Source organism: Panthera tigris, chromosome D3 (assembly GCF_018350195.1).
Source record: "Panthera tigris isolate Pti1 chromosome D3, P.tigris_Pti1_mat1.1, whole genome shotgun sequence".
Classification (NCBI taxonomy): Eukaryota; Metazoa; Chordata; class Mammalia; order Carnivora; family Felidae; genus Panthera; species Panthera tigris.
Window position 1 is genome coordinate 26722681 of NC_056671.1, and position 18705 is coordinate 26741385.

Sequence of the window (18705 nt, forward strand, 5' to 3'; positions counted from 1 at the left end):
CCTAAGTTGTTCAAGGGTGAAGAGATCAAGTACCAAATTACACTCCCACGGCAGCATATGGTTTCCTGCTGCTACACGTCCTTGCCAATACGTGGCTACGTCAGACTTCGATTTTGCCAGTCCAAGGTGCAAAATCATACCTAGGGTGGTGTTAATTTGCATTTCCTGATGGGAATGCTCTGTTAATTTGCATTTCCTGATGATCTGCTCAGGAGTCTATTGGCCATTTGAATTCCTGAACATTCGAACTCTTTTTTTTTTTTTTAATGTTTATGTATTTTTGATACAGAGAGGGAGAGTGTGGGCAGAGAGAGAGGGAGACACAGAATCCGAAGCAGGCTCCAGGCTCTGAGCTGTCTACACAGAGCCGATGCAGGGGTTGAATCCACAAACTGTGAAATCATGACCTGAGCTGAAGTCAGATGCTCAACAGACTGAGCCACCCAGGTGCCCAGAACATCTGAACTCTTGAAACAAGAGTTTGGGAGTTGCCAATTCCTCTTTTTGCCCATTTTTTTTTTCCTACTGGAGTGTTTCTCTTTTTCCAATTGATTTAAGAAAGCTCTTTATATGTCCAAATACCCTTTGCCGGTTACACATGTGGTAAATTTCCCTGCCCAGTATGTAGTGTGTCTTCCCTTTATGCTTTGATAAACAGAAGTTGATTACTTTAATATAGTCAAATGTATCATTTTTTTTCCTTGCAATTTGTGCCTTTGTGGCTTATGCCAGAAATTCTTCCCTTTGGAGTCAGATGATATGGGTTTGAATCTCAGTACTCTGCATGCTAGTTGTGTGGTCTTGGGGAGATACTTAATATCCCAGAGCCTCAGTCTCCTCCTCTGTAAAATGGGGACAAGGACAGTATGTCCCCACAGGCTTATTTTGAGGGGTTATTTGTAAACCCTTTATCTGAGGTTATTTTGTAAAGCACTTAGCACAGTGTCAGGCACATCATAATCCGCCCCATCAACACACGTCACCCCACAGAGGGGACCCCACACAGAAGGGACAGGGTACCTTGCTCTCTAGGAGGTCCGCATTCTGCCGCAGTTCATTCCGTGACTTCTCCGATTTTTCTAGCTTCTGTCTCAGCATTGTGAGTTCCTCCTATAAAAGCAAACACCTTGACAGAAGCCATCCTGGATCAGAGGCAGGGCTTCCGCATGTGTTAAGAGTCCCGGGGGAACAGAGCGAGGGATTCTGCCAGCCTCTCTGTGACGATGCCCAGATGCTAAGTTCCCACAAGGGACTTTTTCTTTCCCCATTTCGGAATATCAGCGTCTCTGCTCGTGCAAGTCTGGGGCCACCGGGCTTGCATGAGCATCCCAGTCAAGGGGTGGAACGCAGATCCTCAGAATGAGTCCATTACTCGACCCAAGACTGCGTATGCCTGAGCGGGATGGGGAGCTTGGCCCTTCCTCCTCCCCAAGGCCCCCACTCTGCCAGTGGCTCTGCGTTACGCTTTTGGTACTGTCGTTAGGCGCAGCCTAAATGCCCCCCCTCCCCCACAGCAGACCCCTGGGATGAACTATGGGATGCGCACAAAAAAAGGAGTAGGAGGCTGTCACGGGAAGAGATTCAGGAAGACCTCTGCAAAGCCATTGTGTGCATGTGTGTGAAGTGGCTAACTTTGCAAGAATAGACAACAGCCAGGATAAACCAGAAACCAATCAAAACGGTTTCCCTGCAGAAGGGGGGTGCCACCGGGGTGGAAGGGACAGTCAGCACCTCTCGGAGAGGTAAGAAGTTAAAAGGCTCAAGATGCCACCACCACGTCTCCCTGGGACGACCAGCATCATGGTCAGTGCTCGTGTGCCCCTGGGTAGTGATGGGGTATCTGACCGGCACCCACAGGCCCGGTGTAGAGCTGGACGTGGGATGGAGGGTGGTCTGTGTCTGTGTTAATGACAGCAGAGAGGTATCTGGAAGGCGGCAGCAAGGCTGCCGAGCAGAGCGTTTCTGCATCACGAATCCGCGGAGTGGAGGCACTGAGTCTGGAAGCAAGCATTACTATGGGGGTGTGAGGACGGGGCCACCCCGCGTCTTGCCTGCCACATGGACCGACCTCCTTGGCGTGGAGCTGCTCATCCCCAATGGTGGCACTCAGCAGGGGCCGGAGGGAACCGAGGAGCCGCCACCAGGACCAGTCCTTGACCGCCAGGAACACAGCCACGTTCTTCTGGATGCACCGCGCAGCCAGGCGGCGAATCTGCGGGGAAAGGAAACCAGAAACTTGAGGGGTCCTTCCCAACCCGGTAAAGGCGAAGGAAAGAGAGCAAAGGGGGTGGGAAAGGGGTTGGAAAAAGCGAGTTCCATATCTTAACGGAAGAGGTTGGGTAACTCACACATTTAAAAAGCTTCTTTGCTGGGGGGAGGTGGGGACGGGAAAGTGGGCGATGGGCAGGGAGGAGGGCACCTGTTGGGACGAGCACTGGGTGTTGTATGGAAACCAATTCAACAATAAATTATATTTAATATAAAAGATAAAAAAGAAGCTTCTTTGCAATGGTATTGTAATGGCATTGTCTGGTGACGGCCAGTAGCTGCCCATGTGAGCACAGCGTCACGTGTAGACTTGTCCAATCACTAGGCTGTGCCCCTGAAACTGTCACATTGTGTCAACTGTACTCAAAAAAAAAAGTAAATGCACACTTTTTTTTTTTAATTAAAAATATTTTTTGAGAGCTTTTCATGGAATCGGGCTCTGGGCCTCAGACATTATACCACAACGTAATCTTGCATGACCGAAGAAGAAGGAGAAGCGGAGGAGGAGGGAATAGGGTCACCTCTCGTAAGGGCATCAGATGCAAAATCACCGTGAAAGACAAAAAATAAATAAATAAACGATCCTTGAAAATCCCTGAAATTGCCCGCAAGATCCAAAGGCCATGATTGTGTTGCGGGTTGATATTTAGGGGACAGGTATCACTTTAAGTGTTATTTAAATACGAACCCCATGCTGCTCAAGCCTGAGTGAGCGCTTAATAAAGCACCAGTGCTGGGCCCCACCCCCCAGAGGGTCTGATTCAGGAAGTTGGGGTGGGGCCGGAGAATTTGCACGGCTAACAAGTGCCCAGTTGGTGTGGATGCTGTTGGTCTGGGGACCATACTTTGAGAACCACCGGTACAGATGGGGAAACTGAGCCACAGAGACGCCCCTCCCCCCAACCCCGGTCACCTGCTCAATATCACACAGCTTCCTCTCTGTCAGCACCTCAGCTCAGTCGGTGGTGGGGTTGGGATTTGAAACCCCGCAAGTCTGGATGCAGACAGAATCCAGGGCGCTAATGAACCTGTCTTCTAAATCATTCTGAGGCATAAGCTACTGGAAGGCAGTGGGCCAGTGGGGTTGCCCACAATATTTTAATTATTAACGTTCTCGCCTTTTTCTGCTTTTGCCAAGTGCGTGTACTTGAATTTACGAATTCGCATCTACTGGGGGCACATGTAATGAGACCCCATGCTAGTGGTAGGACTTAATAATGAGGACCTGGAGGTAACGGGAGCTGGCATTTGTTGAACAATGTGCCAGTCTGGGGCACGGACTAGACTCGGCACGCATGACCTCATTTTACCTTGACCCAGCTCCTAAGGGGTGGGTCTCCACTGTTTGTCTCCAGAGCTGTGCTCTATAATGTGATGCTCAGGGGAACCATGCACACATTTCTCTACTGCACAAGCTACAGGGAAGAAATGCAGTCTCCAGGGTGGTTCAGGACTGCGGACTCTGAGCTGCCCCTTCAGTCCCAAAAGCCTCAATGGCCAGGTCCTATCATGTCCTGTCTGCTGGCCCATGGCAGCCAAGTTTTCCAGAGATGAAACAGGTTGAAACCATAACGGACCCGGGAGGGCTTGGATTCCCCCATGATACCTAGATCAAGTCTGACATCGTTGGTCATTTGATGTCAACGTCCTAGAAACAATCATCACATCTTGCAAAGCGTCACTTTAAAGTCCTCCCATTCGGGGTGAGCCTATGGACCGACAGCACTGGCACCATCGTGGGAGACCTGAAGACCACCACCCCTCCCCCGCCCCATGCTCACCCCGGACCCACTGGATCTGGAACCGCATGTGGAAATATCCCACAGGGTTTCATGCCCAAGCGTGAGTGTGCGAAGCGCGAGGTTACCGTGCCCAGATCAGCTCGGATGCTGCTTTTCTGGGATATCACACCTCTGCAGGAGTGACGGGGCTCGCTGGGTGCCATACCTTCAGCTTCTTGAATTCCTGCCGGGACAGAAAGCCCTTACAAGCCGCCTGGAATAAAATGATGCTGTGAGACGCCAGCTTCTCCCGCTGCTTCTCAAGCTTGGAGACCACGCCTGCCTTGAGGAAAACCTGAAGGGACAAAAGGTGACCGGTGACTCCTGTGCGGCTGAATCAGATGGTCTGAAGAGAGAGGGGGTTGCCACTCAACCCAGTTTTCTTGCGCCCCTCCCCCGCCGAGATATTTGTTAGCAGCTGCCTGCGACTGAGGGTCTAAATTGTCAAAACAGGGGTCCCCGGGTGGCTCAGTCGGTCGGGCATCCTTTTGGCTCAGGTCATGATCTCGCACTCTGTGAGTTCGAGCCCCGTGTCAGGCTCTGCGCTGACAGCTCGGAGCCTGGAGCCTGCTTCGGATTCTGTGTCTCCCTCTCTCTCTGCCCCTCCCCCGCTCATGCTCTGTCTCTCTCAAAAATAAAACAAAAACATAAATTGTCAAAACATCTCATCTCCTCTCGAGTACTCTTTTCCTTCTTCTGGCCCTTGGGTGCTCAGAGCACGGTCCCCAGGAGTGGCATTGTCACCACCGGGGAGCTTGTTAGAAATGCTGAATCCATGGATTTAGTGGCAGGCCTGCGATTGTACGTTCTTTCTGATAAGTGCCGCTGGCCCCCTGAGAGAAGCAGTGCCCTGGAAATATTCAGTCCTGCCTTATAAGGAGGGCTGGAGAATGTGGAGGGAGTGAGGGTGGCCCTCCTCGGCCAGGGGAGGAGGGGGTCAGGCTGGTGCCACCCACAGAAGGTGGTCAGGCATCCTAACGGAAAAGAGCTTGCGGTCCACGATTTCCAGGCCTCTGCTCATCCATAATGGATGGAGGCCTTCCGCAGCAAAGTGATCAATGCCTCCTTGACACCCCGCAGGGCTGCCTTCAATATACTGCAGGGCACACAGAAGGATTTTCTGAGAACCTAACGCTTTGGGGCCAGGCCTGCTCTGCCCACCTGGTAGGGTGGTTACTGTCAGTCTTACCTCCCCGGAGTCAAAGGAAAGATGCCCTAGCAGCTTGGGACTTGAGTCGGTGACAGGGGCAGGGGGCACTTTTCAGATGCCCACGTCACGCTAATGTCTATGACCAGCCTGCCGTGTTTCTCTGCCAAACGTGGCTTCTCACGCCAAAGATGTGCAATTTTCTAGGGGCACTGGATGGCTGCATCTTAGTGATATTATCAAGTAATTGGGGACGTTATCAATCAGTGTTGCAGATCGGAACCAACCACTTTACCTGATACGTGCAGGTAAAGTACTGAATGTACATCATCCTGTAGGGTAGTTATTGCGATCCCCCCATTTTATGGAAGGAAAGACTAAGGCTGACAATGGCATTTCCCCCATGACCCTCCCCTAGCAAGCGGAAACAGCAGAAATGTTTCCCTCCGTCTGACTCCAGACCAGACTATAGTTATCACTGAATACAATTAACATTTGCATGGCATCTAGATTTTTCAAAGCTCTTTCTCCTCTGTCCCATTATAATAAAAACAACCTTATGAGGAATCTATTGGCCCAGGGAGATTATGTAATTGACTCAAGTTCACCCAGCCGGCGATCAACAAAGCCAAGTTCACCTCCAGCACCCATTCTCAACGTCAACACAAGGCTTCGTTTCTTCATTGGCTATCGTACAAACGCCTGAAGTTTGGGGTTGAATTGCAATTTGATTCCAGGTGCACAAAGGGTCTCAATCGATTGTCCATTCCCTTAAACCTATTTGCTGTAATGGCAGCCACCCCGCCCGTCCCACAGAGAGCCCTTCCTCAAGGCGAGGATGAGAATCTGCACGCCCAGTTGGTGCCAACTCTGTTTTGCAACCTTCCCTAGCTTTACAGGACACTTCCTATCAGCCAGAGCCACCGAGACAATTAGCCTCACTGAAATAAAGACACGACTGACTCATTACCTATCAGATTGTCTCAATAATGACTGTATTAATTTCACAAGCTAGTGAGTCCCAAAAGCTGCTATAAAAAAAAAATCAATGATCAAAATGATGACAGCCCTATTTCGTATATTACAAAAGGCGGCGGGTGCTTCCAAAACCACTATTGATTAAGTATGAAGCTTTCATTAAAAAGATAATTGGAAGCGACCATACACACAATGGGAATAAGTCATCGGCTCTGCAGAATCTTATCTTGATTTTTTTTTCCCTTTAAAGAGCATATTGCCAACCAGAAGGCCAACTGCATGTGGGATTCCACCTTTTTCATAAATGTCATGGCCCTCAGCACAGGCCTCGATAAGGCACCAGGGGCTGAGAATCACAAAGAAAAATCTAAATTATTCGCCTTTCGTGGGTCCAGCGGCTTATCAGACGCAAGCAGAGTGTAACATCTCAACATCCTCACATTTAAGGAAATCTACGGGGGCCACCGCGATGCAAACTGTTTTTCCTCTAAAAACACTGAAGACCAAGGTTCAAAATTCTGATATGGCAGAAGCTCCCATATCTGGGACTGCTGAGGAATCAGCTCTTGTCCTAGTAATTTTCCAGATTAGAGGGGTTTCCTTCTTGAAACATCCAAGTCTTATCCTATTTGATAAGCGTCTTGTCCCAGTGACAAACGCATTCAACACGTAGATGACAACTGACTGCTTTCCCACAGCCAACCTGGGGGGTGGGGAGCAGTGGCTCCATTTTACAGATGAGGGAACAGAGGCTCAGAGAGGCTAAATCAGTCCCTAGAGATTCATAATTAGAAAGCGGGGGAGCAGAGGGGCAGGTGGGTGGCCCAGGCAGTCAAGTGTCCGACTCTCGGTTTCAGCTCAGGTCATGATCTCATGGTTCGTGAGTTTAAGCCCAGCATCAGGCTCTGTGCTTGGGATTCTCTGTCAGCCCATTCCCCACCAGTGCTCTCTCTTCTCTCTCAAAATAAATACATATTTGAAAAGAAAAAAGAAGTGCCCAGTCCTGCCGTGCCTCCTCTGCCCTGAAAGATTGCAGGATAGCCTAGCTTCCAAAGGATACGCTGACTTTAATTTGCTCTCAACTGCTGTTTTAACGAACACCAAGCATTACTTGAGACCAACAGTGTTGGTTTTGTTTGTAATTGGGATGTTTCGGCTTCTAAATCTCTTGCCCTCACTCTGTGAAAGTATGTACAAAGACTCCTCTTGCCTCTGTTTTCTTCCTTGCTCTACAATAGCAGCCGGGCTTATAGAGACTGATTTTTGTATTCATGAAATAATGGAGTCATTATCTAGACCAGTGGTTGTCAAACTTGAACACGTGCCGGAGTCCCGGGGAGGGTTTGCTGCAACCCAGACTTCTGGGTCCTATCCCCAGAGTTTCAGATTCACTAGGTCTACGCTGGGGGTAGCTGAATGTTTGTTTATGCTTCTAGCAAGCTCTCAGGGGATCCTGCGGGTCTAGAGACTGTATTTTGAGAACGGCTGGTCTACGTGGATGAAGTTCTTGGAGCTGAAGGACAAGGCCTCTGAATCTGGACCATACCGACGTGTGTGTAAAGAGTGTGTGTAAAGAGTGTGTGTTCGAGTGTATGGATCCAGGGCCATACGGGTTTTCACAGGAGCTGTAACTGGTCTTCTAGATAAGCGTAAGGCCTTGAAAGGGGGCTTACTTCCCAGAGGTGCACCTTCCCCGCCTGGAAAGAAGGGATTTACTAATTATCTCCCAGGAGCTTTTGAGGGAAAAGAGGAACAGTGTGTGAAGCAGAAGCCCAGGAACTGACAGGTTCCTTCCTTCTACTGGAAAGGTCTGCGAAGTCCCAGTCGCTGCCAACTCCCGGTGGAATGAATCAGGTTGAGATGCCGGTAGACTAAGAGGCTTGCGTGTCTATGGGGCAATGACTATATGAAAACCCGTGAGCTCGCCAAGGCAGGTGTAACGGGACACGCTACTCAGGGGCCCCAGAATGACTAATGGCCAATGATGCCACCATGGTGGGTTTCTGGAGAACCGGGGCCCTTCCCCAGCACCTCGCGCCTGGAGGTGGCAGGAGATCGACAAAGGTTTATTGGTTGATGTTAGTCAATCGGGGGATGAGGGTGGGAGGGCAATTTTCCCTTTGGTCAGTTTTCTCCCCAGTTTCTGTTTCTATACTTTGCCATTCTCCCTGCCTGCCGCATGGTCCTTGAGTTTACTTCCCAAAGCAGAGCCCATGGGACACTAGCTCCAGGAGCTGGTAAGGGATCTTCCACAAACACAAAAGGATGGGACTCCCCTTGGGAAGCCCTAAATACAGTATTTTCCCGCTTGAAAACTTGGAGGCTGTACAGGCACATCAGGACTCTGTGAACCTCTTCTCTAAATGTTGAAGCGTTATTGGAAAAGCCTTGGGCTTAACACCAGTTTGAAGAAAGTTATTTCCCTCAACGTTAATGTCATGTGCCTTCTCGCGGAGCCCTAACTTTTCACTTACTGCTGCTAATCAGCCGGGACTATTCGCCGGGGTACTGTCGGTTGCCAAGTAAAAGTTAACCAGGCTCCGGGCGAAGGTGAGTGCTTCTTCTTGGCTTTTACGGCAGCTCTTTCTAAGGCTCGGAAATCCCTGCTGAGGTCCAGGATGTGAACTCTTCCAGATTGCTGAGGTCCCTGGGAGTGTAACCTCTAACAAATGATATTCCCCAATGTTGTTGCCTCCCACATAATACCACTTTATCTTCCTGGCCTTGTAAGATGGGCAGGGCAGAAAGTTGCTAGCCCTGTCTTCAGTTGGGTGAAAAGGAGGCCCACACAGGTAGCGGATGATGCAGTAGGACCAGAATCAGGGTTCACCTGGGTCCCTGATGGGATGAGCAGAGTGACATAAAAAGGAAGCTGTACTCACCTGGCTGTGCCCAACAACCACCGCCTTCTTCTCCAGATCCAGGGTCTGTAGGAGCTCGTCCACAGCCTGGGGAGAAAAGTTAGACGGACAGAATGAGGTAGGCTCCCAAAGCGGGAGTCAGGTTGGCTGGATGGCTGGTGCCTTGGGAAAGAGGACGGCTCCACGTGTCTTTGAGTCTGAGCAACTGAGCCCCACCTCACCCGGGCGAGGACAAAAGATGAGCATGTATTGAGTGCCTACTGTATGCCATCCACTCCCATGCTGGGACCCCATGGATACCATCTCCTGGCATCTCCCTAGCAACCCGAGGTGGGTCCTCATACTACTGTGCCCGCGTACAGAGGAAAAAAACCAAAGACACAAGAATAAATGAAGGATGTGTCTGCTATGGAAGACGGTATGGCCGTTCCTCTAAAAACTAAACCTCGAGGAGCACCTGGGGGGGCTCAGCTGGTTAAGCGTCTGACTTCGGCCCAGGTCATGATCTCATGGCTCGTGAGTTTGATCCCCGCGTTGGGTTCTGTGCTGACAGCTCAGAGCCTGGAGCCTGCTTCAGATTCTGTGTGTCCCTCTCTCTCTATCTCTCTATCCCTCCCCTTCTCGTGCTCTCTCTCTCTCTCTCTCAAAAATAAATAATACACATTAAAAATTTTTTTTAATTAAACCTAGAATTATAGTGGGATCCAACAATTCCCCTTCTGAGTATATACCCAAGAAGAGTGAAAACAGGGACTTGAACAGATACACCCGCGTTCATGGCAGAGTTATGCACAACAGCCAAAAGGTGAAAGTAACCCAGTGTCCGTCCACAAGCGAATGGATTCACACAACATGGGATATACACCCAATGGGGTATTAATCAGCTTTAAATGGGAAGGAGATTCTGTCACCTGCTGCAACATGGATGAACCCCGAGGGCAGGATGCTAACTGAAATAAGCCAGTCAAACAAAGACAGATGATCCCATTTACACGAGGTGCCTAGCTAATCAAGCTCATGGAGACAGAAAGTAGAATGCTGGTGCCACGGGCTGGGGAGGGAGAGTGGGGAGTTAGTGTTTACTGGGGACAGAGTTCCAGTCTTGCGAGATGAGGTGTCATGGAGGTGGACCGCGGTGCTGGGTGCACAACACTGTGAATGTACCTGATACCCCCGAACTGCACATTTCAAAATAGTTAAAATGACACATTTCATGTTATGTAAATTTTACCACAATTTTTAAAACACGAAGGCAGGGGCGCCTGGGTGGCTCGGTCGGTTAAGCATCCTATTTCGGCTCAGGTCACGATCTCGCGGTTTGTGGGTTCGAGCCCCGCGTCAGGCTCTGTGCTGACAGCTCGGAGTCTGCTCGGGATTCTCGCTCCCTCTCTCTCTGCCCACCCCCACTTGCTCATGCGCATGGTCTCTCTCTCTCTCTCTCAAAATAAATAAATAAATTTTTAAAAATGATGGGGCGCTGGATGGCTCAGCCGGGTGAGCGTCCGACTCTTAGTTTCAGCTCAGGGCGTGATCTCAGTTTTGTGAGTTCAAGTCCCGCGTCGGGCTCTGCGCTGACGGCACGGAGAGCGCCTGGCATTCTCTCTCTCCTTCTCCCCCTGCGCCTCCCCCACTCACGCTGTCTCCATCTCTCTCAAAATAAATAAATAAGTAAACTTAAAAAATTAAAAAAAAAAAAACACGGAGGCATTTCCCCAAGGTTATAAGTCACATGCGGGCAGAGCCAGATTGGAATCAAGGTCAGTAGACCCACATGGCAACCTCAATGACATCACCCCTTCACACGCCCAGGGTGGCTCCAGAGGGACTCCAGGCCACTAGGAACTTCACGCGCTGTGTCACTGAGGTTGGCTGCGGCAGCCTCCCCAGCACTCTGTCCCTTCCTCGCTGTTCTTGCCCAAGACTCTGCCTCACGTTCACAGATATCAGCTGAATAAATGACATGGCTGTTAACCTCGCGTGCCTGACCTTGAGTCTGGGGGGAAGCCTGCACTTCATCCCTTATTTCCCTCTGCTGCACCTGGTACCGGTCTATGCATACAGCAGGAGCTCAATGAATACGATGGCTGAGTGAGCAAACAAACAAGGGATCCCGCAGAGGTGGAAGGGGTATGGGACAGAGGGGGAAGGGCAGACCCACACAGGAGAAACAAATTCACCGCGGGAGATTTCCTGAATGTGGCATCGGCCACAGCACAGCCACTTAATGGGATTTTCCTTTGTCATCAAGGTCTGCGAGGTCTGAAACAACGCTGGGGGGAGATTTGTGCCCTCAGAAAAATGCGAGTCACACCTGGTTCCTTTGGGCCTCCAATTCCCCTCCCAGTCCACCTCCACACCACCCCTCATGGACCTTCCGTTCGCTGAAAATCAGTCTATTTTCAGAACAAACTGTCAGGAAAGTAATTGCCACACTCAGGAAACAAAAGGTATTATGGGCCTGGTGTAATTTAGTAGATGAGTTTCAATTCCGTGGGTCGTCAGCATCACAGAAAATTTCCTAAGATGCTTAAAAAAAAAAGCATATTAAAAGTCTGGTCCAAGACTATAATCTAGGAGCAATTTTCCTCCTCTGACCTCCTGGAAGAACATTCCATAATGCTCCTTCCAAAATTCAGTGGTTTCACTTATGACATGTTAGCCAAAAAGTGTTCCAAGGGAGCTATAGGCAGCAAAATGCATAAAAACCAATATATCCAAAACACAGCATCTTTCCTTTCTGCACAAGAGCAAAACAAAATAAAAATTGACTGAAAACAAGACAGATGGAGGAAAACTAAATGAAAGCTACAGCCAGTGAAATTCTGAAATTTTTCTAAGTTGACCTTGGACATAGCATCCAGAGTAGATGTTTGGGGAGGGGGAACACTGAGGACCTGTAGGGAGATCCACCTTGGCTGAGATCCTGGTTTTACCACTCATGAACTGTGCGACCTTGGACAAGCACTTTACTTGGAGCTCTGGGTTTCTCTTCAGAACGATGGGAAAGAAATGGTCACATCTGCTTCAGAAGATTCTGTGGCTGTTCCTGCAGTGAGCTCCATACCATATAGTAAGTGCTCAATAAACATGATGAGCTACTCCTAATGACCTTGAGCTAGTCCCACTGGCTCCGTCTTGGTCAAAACTTGGTAGAGGTCAAAACTATGGAACACAAACCAAGCTTCCATTTCTCGGGCACACCCAAACACTGCCAAAACACACACCCAGCCATCCAATATCCAAGGATTCTTGCCCGTACCCTCTCTTTCTTAGAGCCCTGTAGATGACAAAGCCAAGAAGATCAGGCCTAACAAAGACATTCTGTTCCACTGATCTCATTTTACAGGTAAGAAAGCTTACGTCCCAAGTGATAGAGCCCCCGAGTGGCTGCAGTCATTGAACAATGCTTCTGACCCTCATTTTCCTGCAATATGGCAATAAAGTCCCCTGCCTAGACCTTACGGTGTTGGGACAATTCATTGAGAATATGTGTAAAGGTCTTTGTAAGCGATGTTGCACTTAATTGCTGTTATTGCTGTTATTGTTATCGTAATGAGTATTACTCTCAGATGGAACTTTATGAAATGGGCACATATGTAGGTCAATTATCAGCAATTGCATTTGTTTCTTCATAATGTAAATCATTGTCCAACAGCCAGTTGGTGGAAGACAGGGCAAGAATTCGGATTACTGTAACAAACCTCTTCCTGGTCCCACATCTTTCTGGAATCAGCTATCCCACCCTAATTGTTCAGATATTTGAGGTCTGCCCCTCCCCATATGGAATGCTGCGCACAACGTTGGCCATCCTGTTCCGAGGAAACAGTTAAATGGTTTTCTCTTGTGCTTTTGAGTCTGAGCATGGCTCTCAGTGCTTTACACACTACACACACCTCATTTTATTTTCAAACGTCTGCGACAGGTACGACTTCATGCTCGTTTTACAGACAAGGAGAGCGAGGTCCAGTTGAATGAAATGACCCGCCAAAAATTACGCGCTAGGAAATGGTGGAGGGAGATACAACTCCAGGGAATCAGATTCTTGAGTTTGTTCTCAGCCCTCTGATGCTAGGATCCTGTCCAGCTCCACTACTCAGTGGCTGTGTGGCCTTGAGCAAGCCACACCTGCTCTCTGCTCCTCCATACCCTCTTCTAGGATATGGGGTAATCATGCCCATCCTTATCCTCCAAGGATGGAGTGGAGATTTAAGGTCACAAAGGTAGCATGTAGGCGTAAGATTTACAGAATGGTGGAGGAAGGAACTTGATAAATTCTCTGCCCCCCGCCCCACCAGAAAAAAATAGTGATAAAAATGGATACAATCTTCAAAAACAACAAGTTCCATACTCTGGAAATTGAGCAAGGGCATACAGCAGAGAAGCATTTGTGCAAGAGAAACTATTGAATCTCCGGTAAGAGCAGTCGGAGACTGTGACGATCTTGACCTGGGCTGCTCCGGTCCCCATCAAACTCTGGCAGTGTGGTAATCCCACCAGGAGGAGGCAAGCTGTGAAAACCAGTGACTTTGCTCCCAGAAGGGGCCCACTTACATGGAGGGACGTACGGGCAAGTCCCACACCCAGGATCGTTGTTAGAAACAGTGGTGATCTTGGCAGCAAGGAAATGGAGAAGGTCAGTGGCACAGCTAGCCTGATATTATCATCAGGATTGGGGCCGGAAATGGGCATTGACCAGCCAGAAACTTGACGAGGAGATACAGGGAATGGACAGCCATGTGGGCCTTGATAAGCCCCCACATACTCTTAAGCAATCTGGAGGGAAGCACACGTGCTCGAGGCTCCACGCAGGACAGGAGAAACTGACCGAGCCCTTAGCTATCTAGACGTCTCTATTCAAACATAAGGCCCGGGCGCCTGGGTGGCTCAATCGGTTAAGCGTCTGACTTTGGCTCAGGCCATGATTTCACAGCTCGGGGGTTCGAGCCCCGTGTGGGGCTCTGTGCTGACAGCTCAGAGCCTGGAGCCTGTTTTGGACTCTGGGTCTCCCTCTCTCTCTGCCCCTCCTCTGCTAGTACTCTTTCTCTTTCTCTCAAACATAAATTAAAAAAAAACTAAAACACTAATAAATAAATAAAGGTAAGGCCATATACATGGGCGGAACATCTATGAGAGGCCAAACAAAGAGTAAAATCTGTGGCACAAGTGTAAGTGTCCGATCACAGATGACATTTCCCAACCCGCATGTAGCTCCATTTGAATTAGGTAAAGGCTCGAAAATTCAAGGTGCTGTGCTGACCACTAAGCCATGCTAACAAAGGGGAAACCCTTGAGAATCCAGGATTTATAATAAAGACAGGGATGAAAAACCTGAGTGGAGACATCAGTGATCTCTTACTGTGGGGGAGACAGACTATACATCTAGTCCAGATAAGTTACTAAATAATTGGGGGAAAGATTAGAATCTGGAGATTCTATGATATATTATCTATAGTGTCCAGTTTTCAGCAATACACACACACACACACACACACACACACACACACACATACAAAGAGACTGGAAAGTGTGACGTACCCTCAAGGAAACGAACAAGCAAATCAGTCACTAGAAACCCTTTGTGGGCTTACACGTGGACTTAACACACATAGTCAAGCAGCTATCACATTGCACACACAATGCTCACTGTCGTTTCGGTACCTAGTAATAAGTGGTGGGGGGTCTGAGGTTATGAGGCCCTCTTGGGCACTGCAGTGATAATGCACCCCTCACCTCTACCCTTCTAGGCTCCTTGACTGCATGTGGGAGAAGCCCAGCTCATGCCCCACTGACAGAGCCCCTCTGGGTCTTAGAATTTTGCAAAGAGCTCCCTCTTCAATGTTCAACAAGGATGTGGTCTCACATCTCAAACAGTCAGTGAGAGACTCCAGGAATAATGGAGACCCGCGGCTGGGAATTCTTCTCCAACTCGCTCCTAGGTGAGTGGTGTGGGGAAAAGCATCCCTGTGTGTGGAACTGAATGCTTACCCAGAGGACCACGTGGCTGCTGTGAGCATGGCACCTCCTCCCTGAAACCCACACCATGACCCAAAGGCCACCACGGCCCAATGGCTGCCATTTGTCGCATACCTGCCATGTGCAAGCGCTTTGTTATGCCCTGTTACAGGTTGCCTGTGGTCGCGTAGCTATTGAATATCAAGGGGTGTGGATGAGTGGAAAGAGAGATGGCAGAAAGGAGGATTGGACTATAAGTCTGTCTGACTCTAACCCACATGCTTTCAGCCACTGAAGCTCTCCCTTAAGGGTGGGACTATGTCAGTGAGGTTTAACTCCATATGCTCAGAGCTGTAAATAGAATGCACGCACACACACACACACACACACACAATTGGGTTGGTCAACACTGAATGTAAAACGTGTACAATTATTAAAGCAGTAAACCTGAACTGGAGGAAGACACTGAAGGGAGGAAGAAAAGGTTGGTAAATACATTGTGGAGGCTAAGGCCACAGGAACCCCTGAATCATGAGTCAGCACGCTGCGAGTGGACAGCTCCCCCTCCCAGCCGTGGGCTCCTAGGGGCCCCTCCCCGGCGGGAAGGGGCTCGGACAGATTCACGGGTGACTGGGGGTATCCACAAGGGTCTGAGATGGAACAAGAGGGGCCTTCAAGAAGATAGATTGACATCCCTTGATTGTGTTCTTCAGATCGAGTCCCCAGGGACAGAGATTTTGTTGGCTCAAATCAATCAGCGCTGTAGGCACTCTGCGAAGAGGGCAGGCCCTAGGGTTTCCTCGCATCGATCGGGGAGACTTGGCAAGTCCTGCCTGAGCAGCAGAGAGATTGAAGAGACCAGAATCTGAGACATGGCCAAGGTGAGTGGACCTGCCTGAAATTCCACCATTATAGTCACTCTGGGTGGGCTTCATTGCAGGTGCATGCACAGTCTTAGCCAGACGGGATAAGCGGGGACAGAAGAACAAGACCCAGTTGATCAGAGCTGGGGACGGGGTTATTCTGGAGACCGGAGCACTGCCTGGGTGTCTAGAAGGGACAGGAGCGTCTTGAACAGCTGGCGATGGGCGTGAGGATACTGCTCCCTGGGGAGGACCACAGAAGGACAAAGCGGACTGGACTTCCTTCGTGATCTTGCTTAAGCCAGTTCAAGTAACGAAGGTCGGCTTTCCATGCCACACCCCTGCCAATGACTTCTCAGTTGACCGTCACCGACCACCTGTTAAAGCCCAGACTCTCTTGTTCTGCCAACAGTGACCCGTGGCCTGGCCTCTGGCAACATCCTCAGCCCCTATTCATGACGCTTGGCATCTTTTGTGCTCCAGCCACACTAAACTACCCATGCAACCTCGTCACTGATCTCTGCATGTGCTGTACCCAGCATGGGTTGCCCTTCGCTCTTTCTCTCACCTAATTCCTCCAAATTGTCCCATAGGGTTCAATTCAATCGTCACCTCCTCTGAGGTGTCTTCCATGAATGCTACACTCTCACCCCAAATGTTTTAGTGAGGTGTTCCCTGGGGTGTCCCAAAGCCATCCCTCTGTATGGAAATTGCCTGAATGAGCCTTTCCCTCACCCAGCGAGACTGTCTTCTGTCCATCCCTGTATCTCTGGCGCCCAGCACAGAGCCTGGTGCAAAGCAGCCACTTGGTCAAAGCTGGATGGAATCAAGGATAATGACTTTAATTTAACATCATGGAAGGCACATTCGGTACAGAAATTCACCAGATACCTTGCCTATCCTCGCAACGCTCCCGTTCAATGAGGGATCAATCATGCTACTCCATGCCGCTGAACTCTGTGCTTAAGAACGGTTAAGTTGATAAATGTTAGGCTGGGTATATTCCACCACAACGAATAGCACAAAAGCCCTGCGTGCAGAATCCGAGAGCCTGAGTTCGAATCCCAGCTCCACCAGAACCTGGCTGGACAGCGACGGCCTCAGTCGCCTCCGCTATAAAATGGGGCTAATTCCCAGAGTGGGAAGGCTTTATCTTTTGAGGTCCGTTCCCGGTGAAGGATCTGTAACTTTTTCACATCGTGCCTGCTCTGTGATCAGAGTTGGCACATAAAAGGCACAAAGTATCCAGCGGGTGCCCACCTAATGAGTGCACCTCATTAGGAAAGACGGCACCCTCGGGTCAACGAGAGGCACATATTAGGCACACAGGGGACTTCATCAAGGCCCGGCTTACACCCTGACAATCAATTCTCTCTGCTGCCATCTAGTGTCTCATGACCATATTGACCTTCTCTGGCTGTCAAACTCGTCTTCTTAAATCCTGAGGTCTTAACTGCTTTGCACACAGAGGCTGACAGTTGGGCCACCCAAGCACGTGTTCATGTATAATTCATGGTGTATCACGTTGCCTGGCAAATGAATATTTATCAGCTTTTTCATAAGAGGCAGGATGGTGTTTCCTTTTGTTGCTACCAAAATTCTATGCTGTAGCAAATGAAATTTGTGAGCAAATAAAAAGAGAATAAGAAGGAGCGAAAACTCCCAGCCAAGTCCATTCCACTTGTAATTTTCCATTTTCCGAGGCCCTCCAGCATGTGTATGGAGGTGGTTTCAGTTTGGCTACAGGAGAGAACTGCTGAGTCGTCCAGAATAGAATCGTCCCATATGCTGTACCTATTGCCCCCGCAGAAAACTCCCCCACACCCCACTTCTGTGCTGTTTTCGATGGCAGACGAGCCCCAGACCCTTTCCGTGGCTCCCCTCCAGATGCTGTGAACAGAGATCAAGTTTGGGGTGAGCCAGGATAAGGAACCCCGAATGAAGACTGGTCCAGACTGGACGGTGGCATCGAGCCAGGCAGTGTCATGACTTCCAGACTGGGCTGCCACCAAGGGAGAGGATGCCCCTGCAGCAGCATACGAGCTGGGTCTGATGCCCCCTCCCCTCCCCGTGGTGGGTGAGGAGGGCTACGTAGACGGTACTGCCCTGTCTGCAGCAGGTGACCTGTGCCCTGGTCCTCACTGCAGAGAAGAGCCAAGAAGGGGCCTAAGAACTGTGACTTTGTTTACCCTTCTTTCCTCATGACTCCCTGATTGAAGATCCCCGTGCTGATGATCTCGGACACGCACGGGCACACTCGCCTGGAGGCGGAGTCTCAATGCGGTTGTGAACATGGAGTCTGGGTGGCTTATGAGAGGATGCTGATACGCAAACTGACGCTAACGTTGATGACAGTAGTTTACATACACAGAGCCCTCACTCTGAAGCCGGCCCTGCGTCAAGCACGTGAACTCCACTATTGTGTGTGATCCTCAAACATCTTCTGCAGGTGGCCAACTGTTGTCGTGCCCACCTCACAGATGCCATAACCGAGGCAGAAAGATGATGTCGCTTGCTTACATGCACACAGCCCCAGCTAGGAGTCACCTGCAAGTCTGTTTGACTCTGGAGCCGTGCTTTCTCGACTGCCCTCCCTGGAAGCTAGAAACTCAGGTTCAAGGACAAAACCCACAACAACACTTGGCTGTGTGGCCTCAGGGGAATCCATTCATCTGTCTGAGAAAATCACTTTCTCATCTGCAAAAAAGGATACAATAGCGCTCACTTTGCAGGGCTGCTGGGAGGATGCGGGGCTTTGCAGATTCTAAAGGGCTCTGTAACCGTTGATAGGCCAGTGGCCGTTCTCAGTGGAAATATTTATTGATGGTTTGACACTGGGGTAAAGACAAGGTCCC

The 18705-nt window shown here is 49.7% G+C and overlaps 1 protein-coding gene across 1 annotated transcript in view; it reads right to left on the reverse strand.

Annotated features, from left to right (window-relative positions):
- MYO18B (myosin XVIIIB) overlaps positions 1-18705 on the reverse strand; it is a 242094-nt gene that overhangs the window by 145246 nt on the left and 78143 nt on the right. Inside the window, exons 21-24 of the mRNA XM_042961553.1 lie at positions 9057-9122; positions 4216-4344; positions 2069-2212; positions 1021-1110 (exon numbers count right to left, since the gene is read on the reverse strand). Of these exons, the coding sequence (XP_042817487.1) occupies positions 1021-1110; positions 2069-2212; positions 4216-4344; positions 9057-9122 (429 nt within the window). The remainder of the gene's footprint in view (positions 1-1020; positions 1111-2068; positions 2213-4215; positions 4345-9056; positions 9123-18705) is intronic.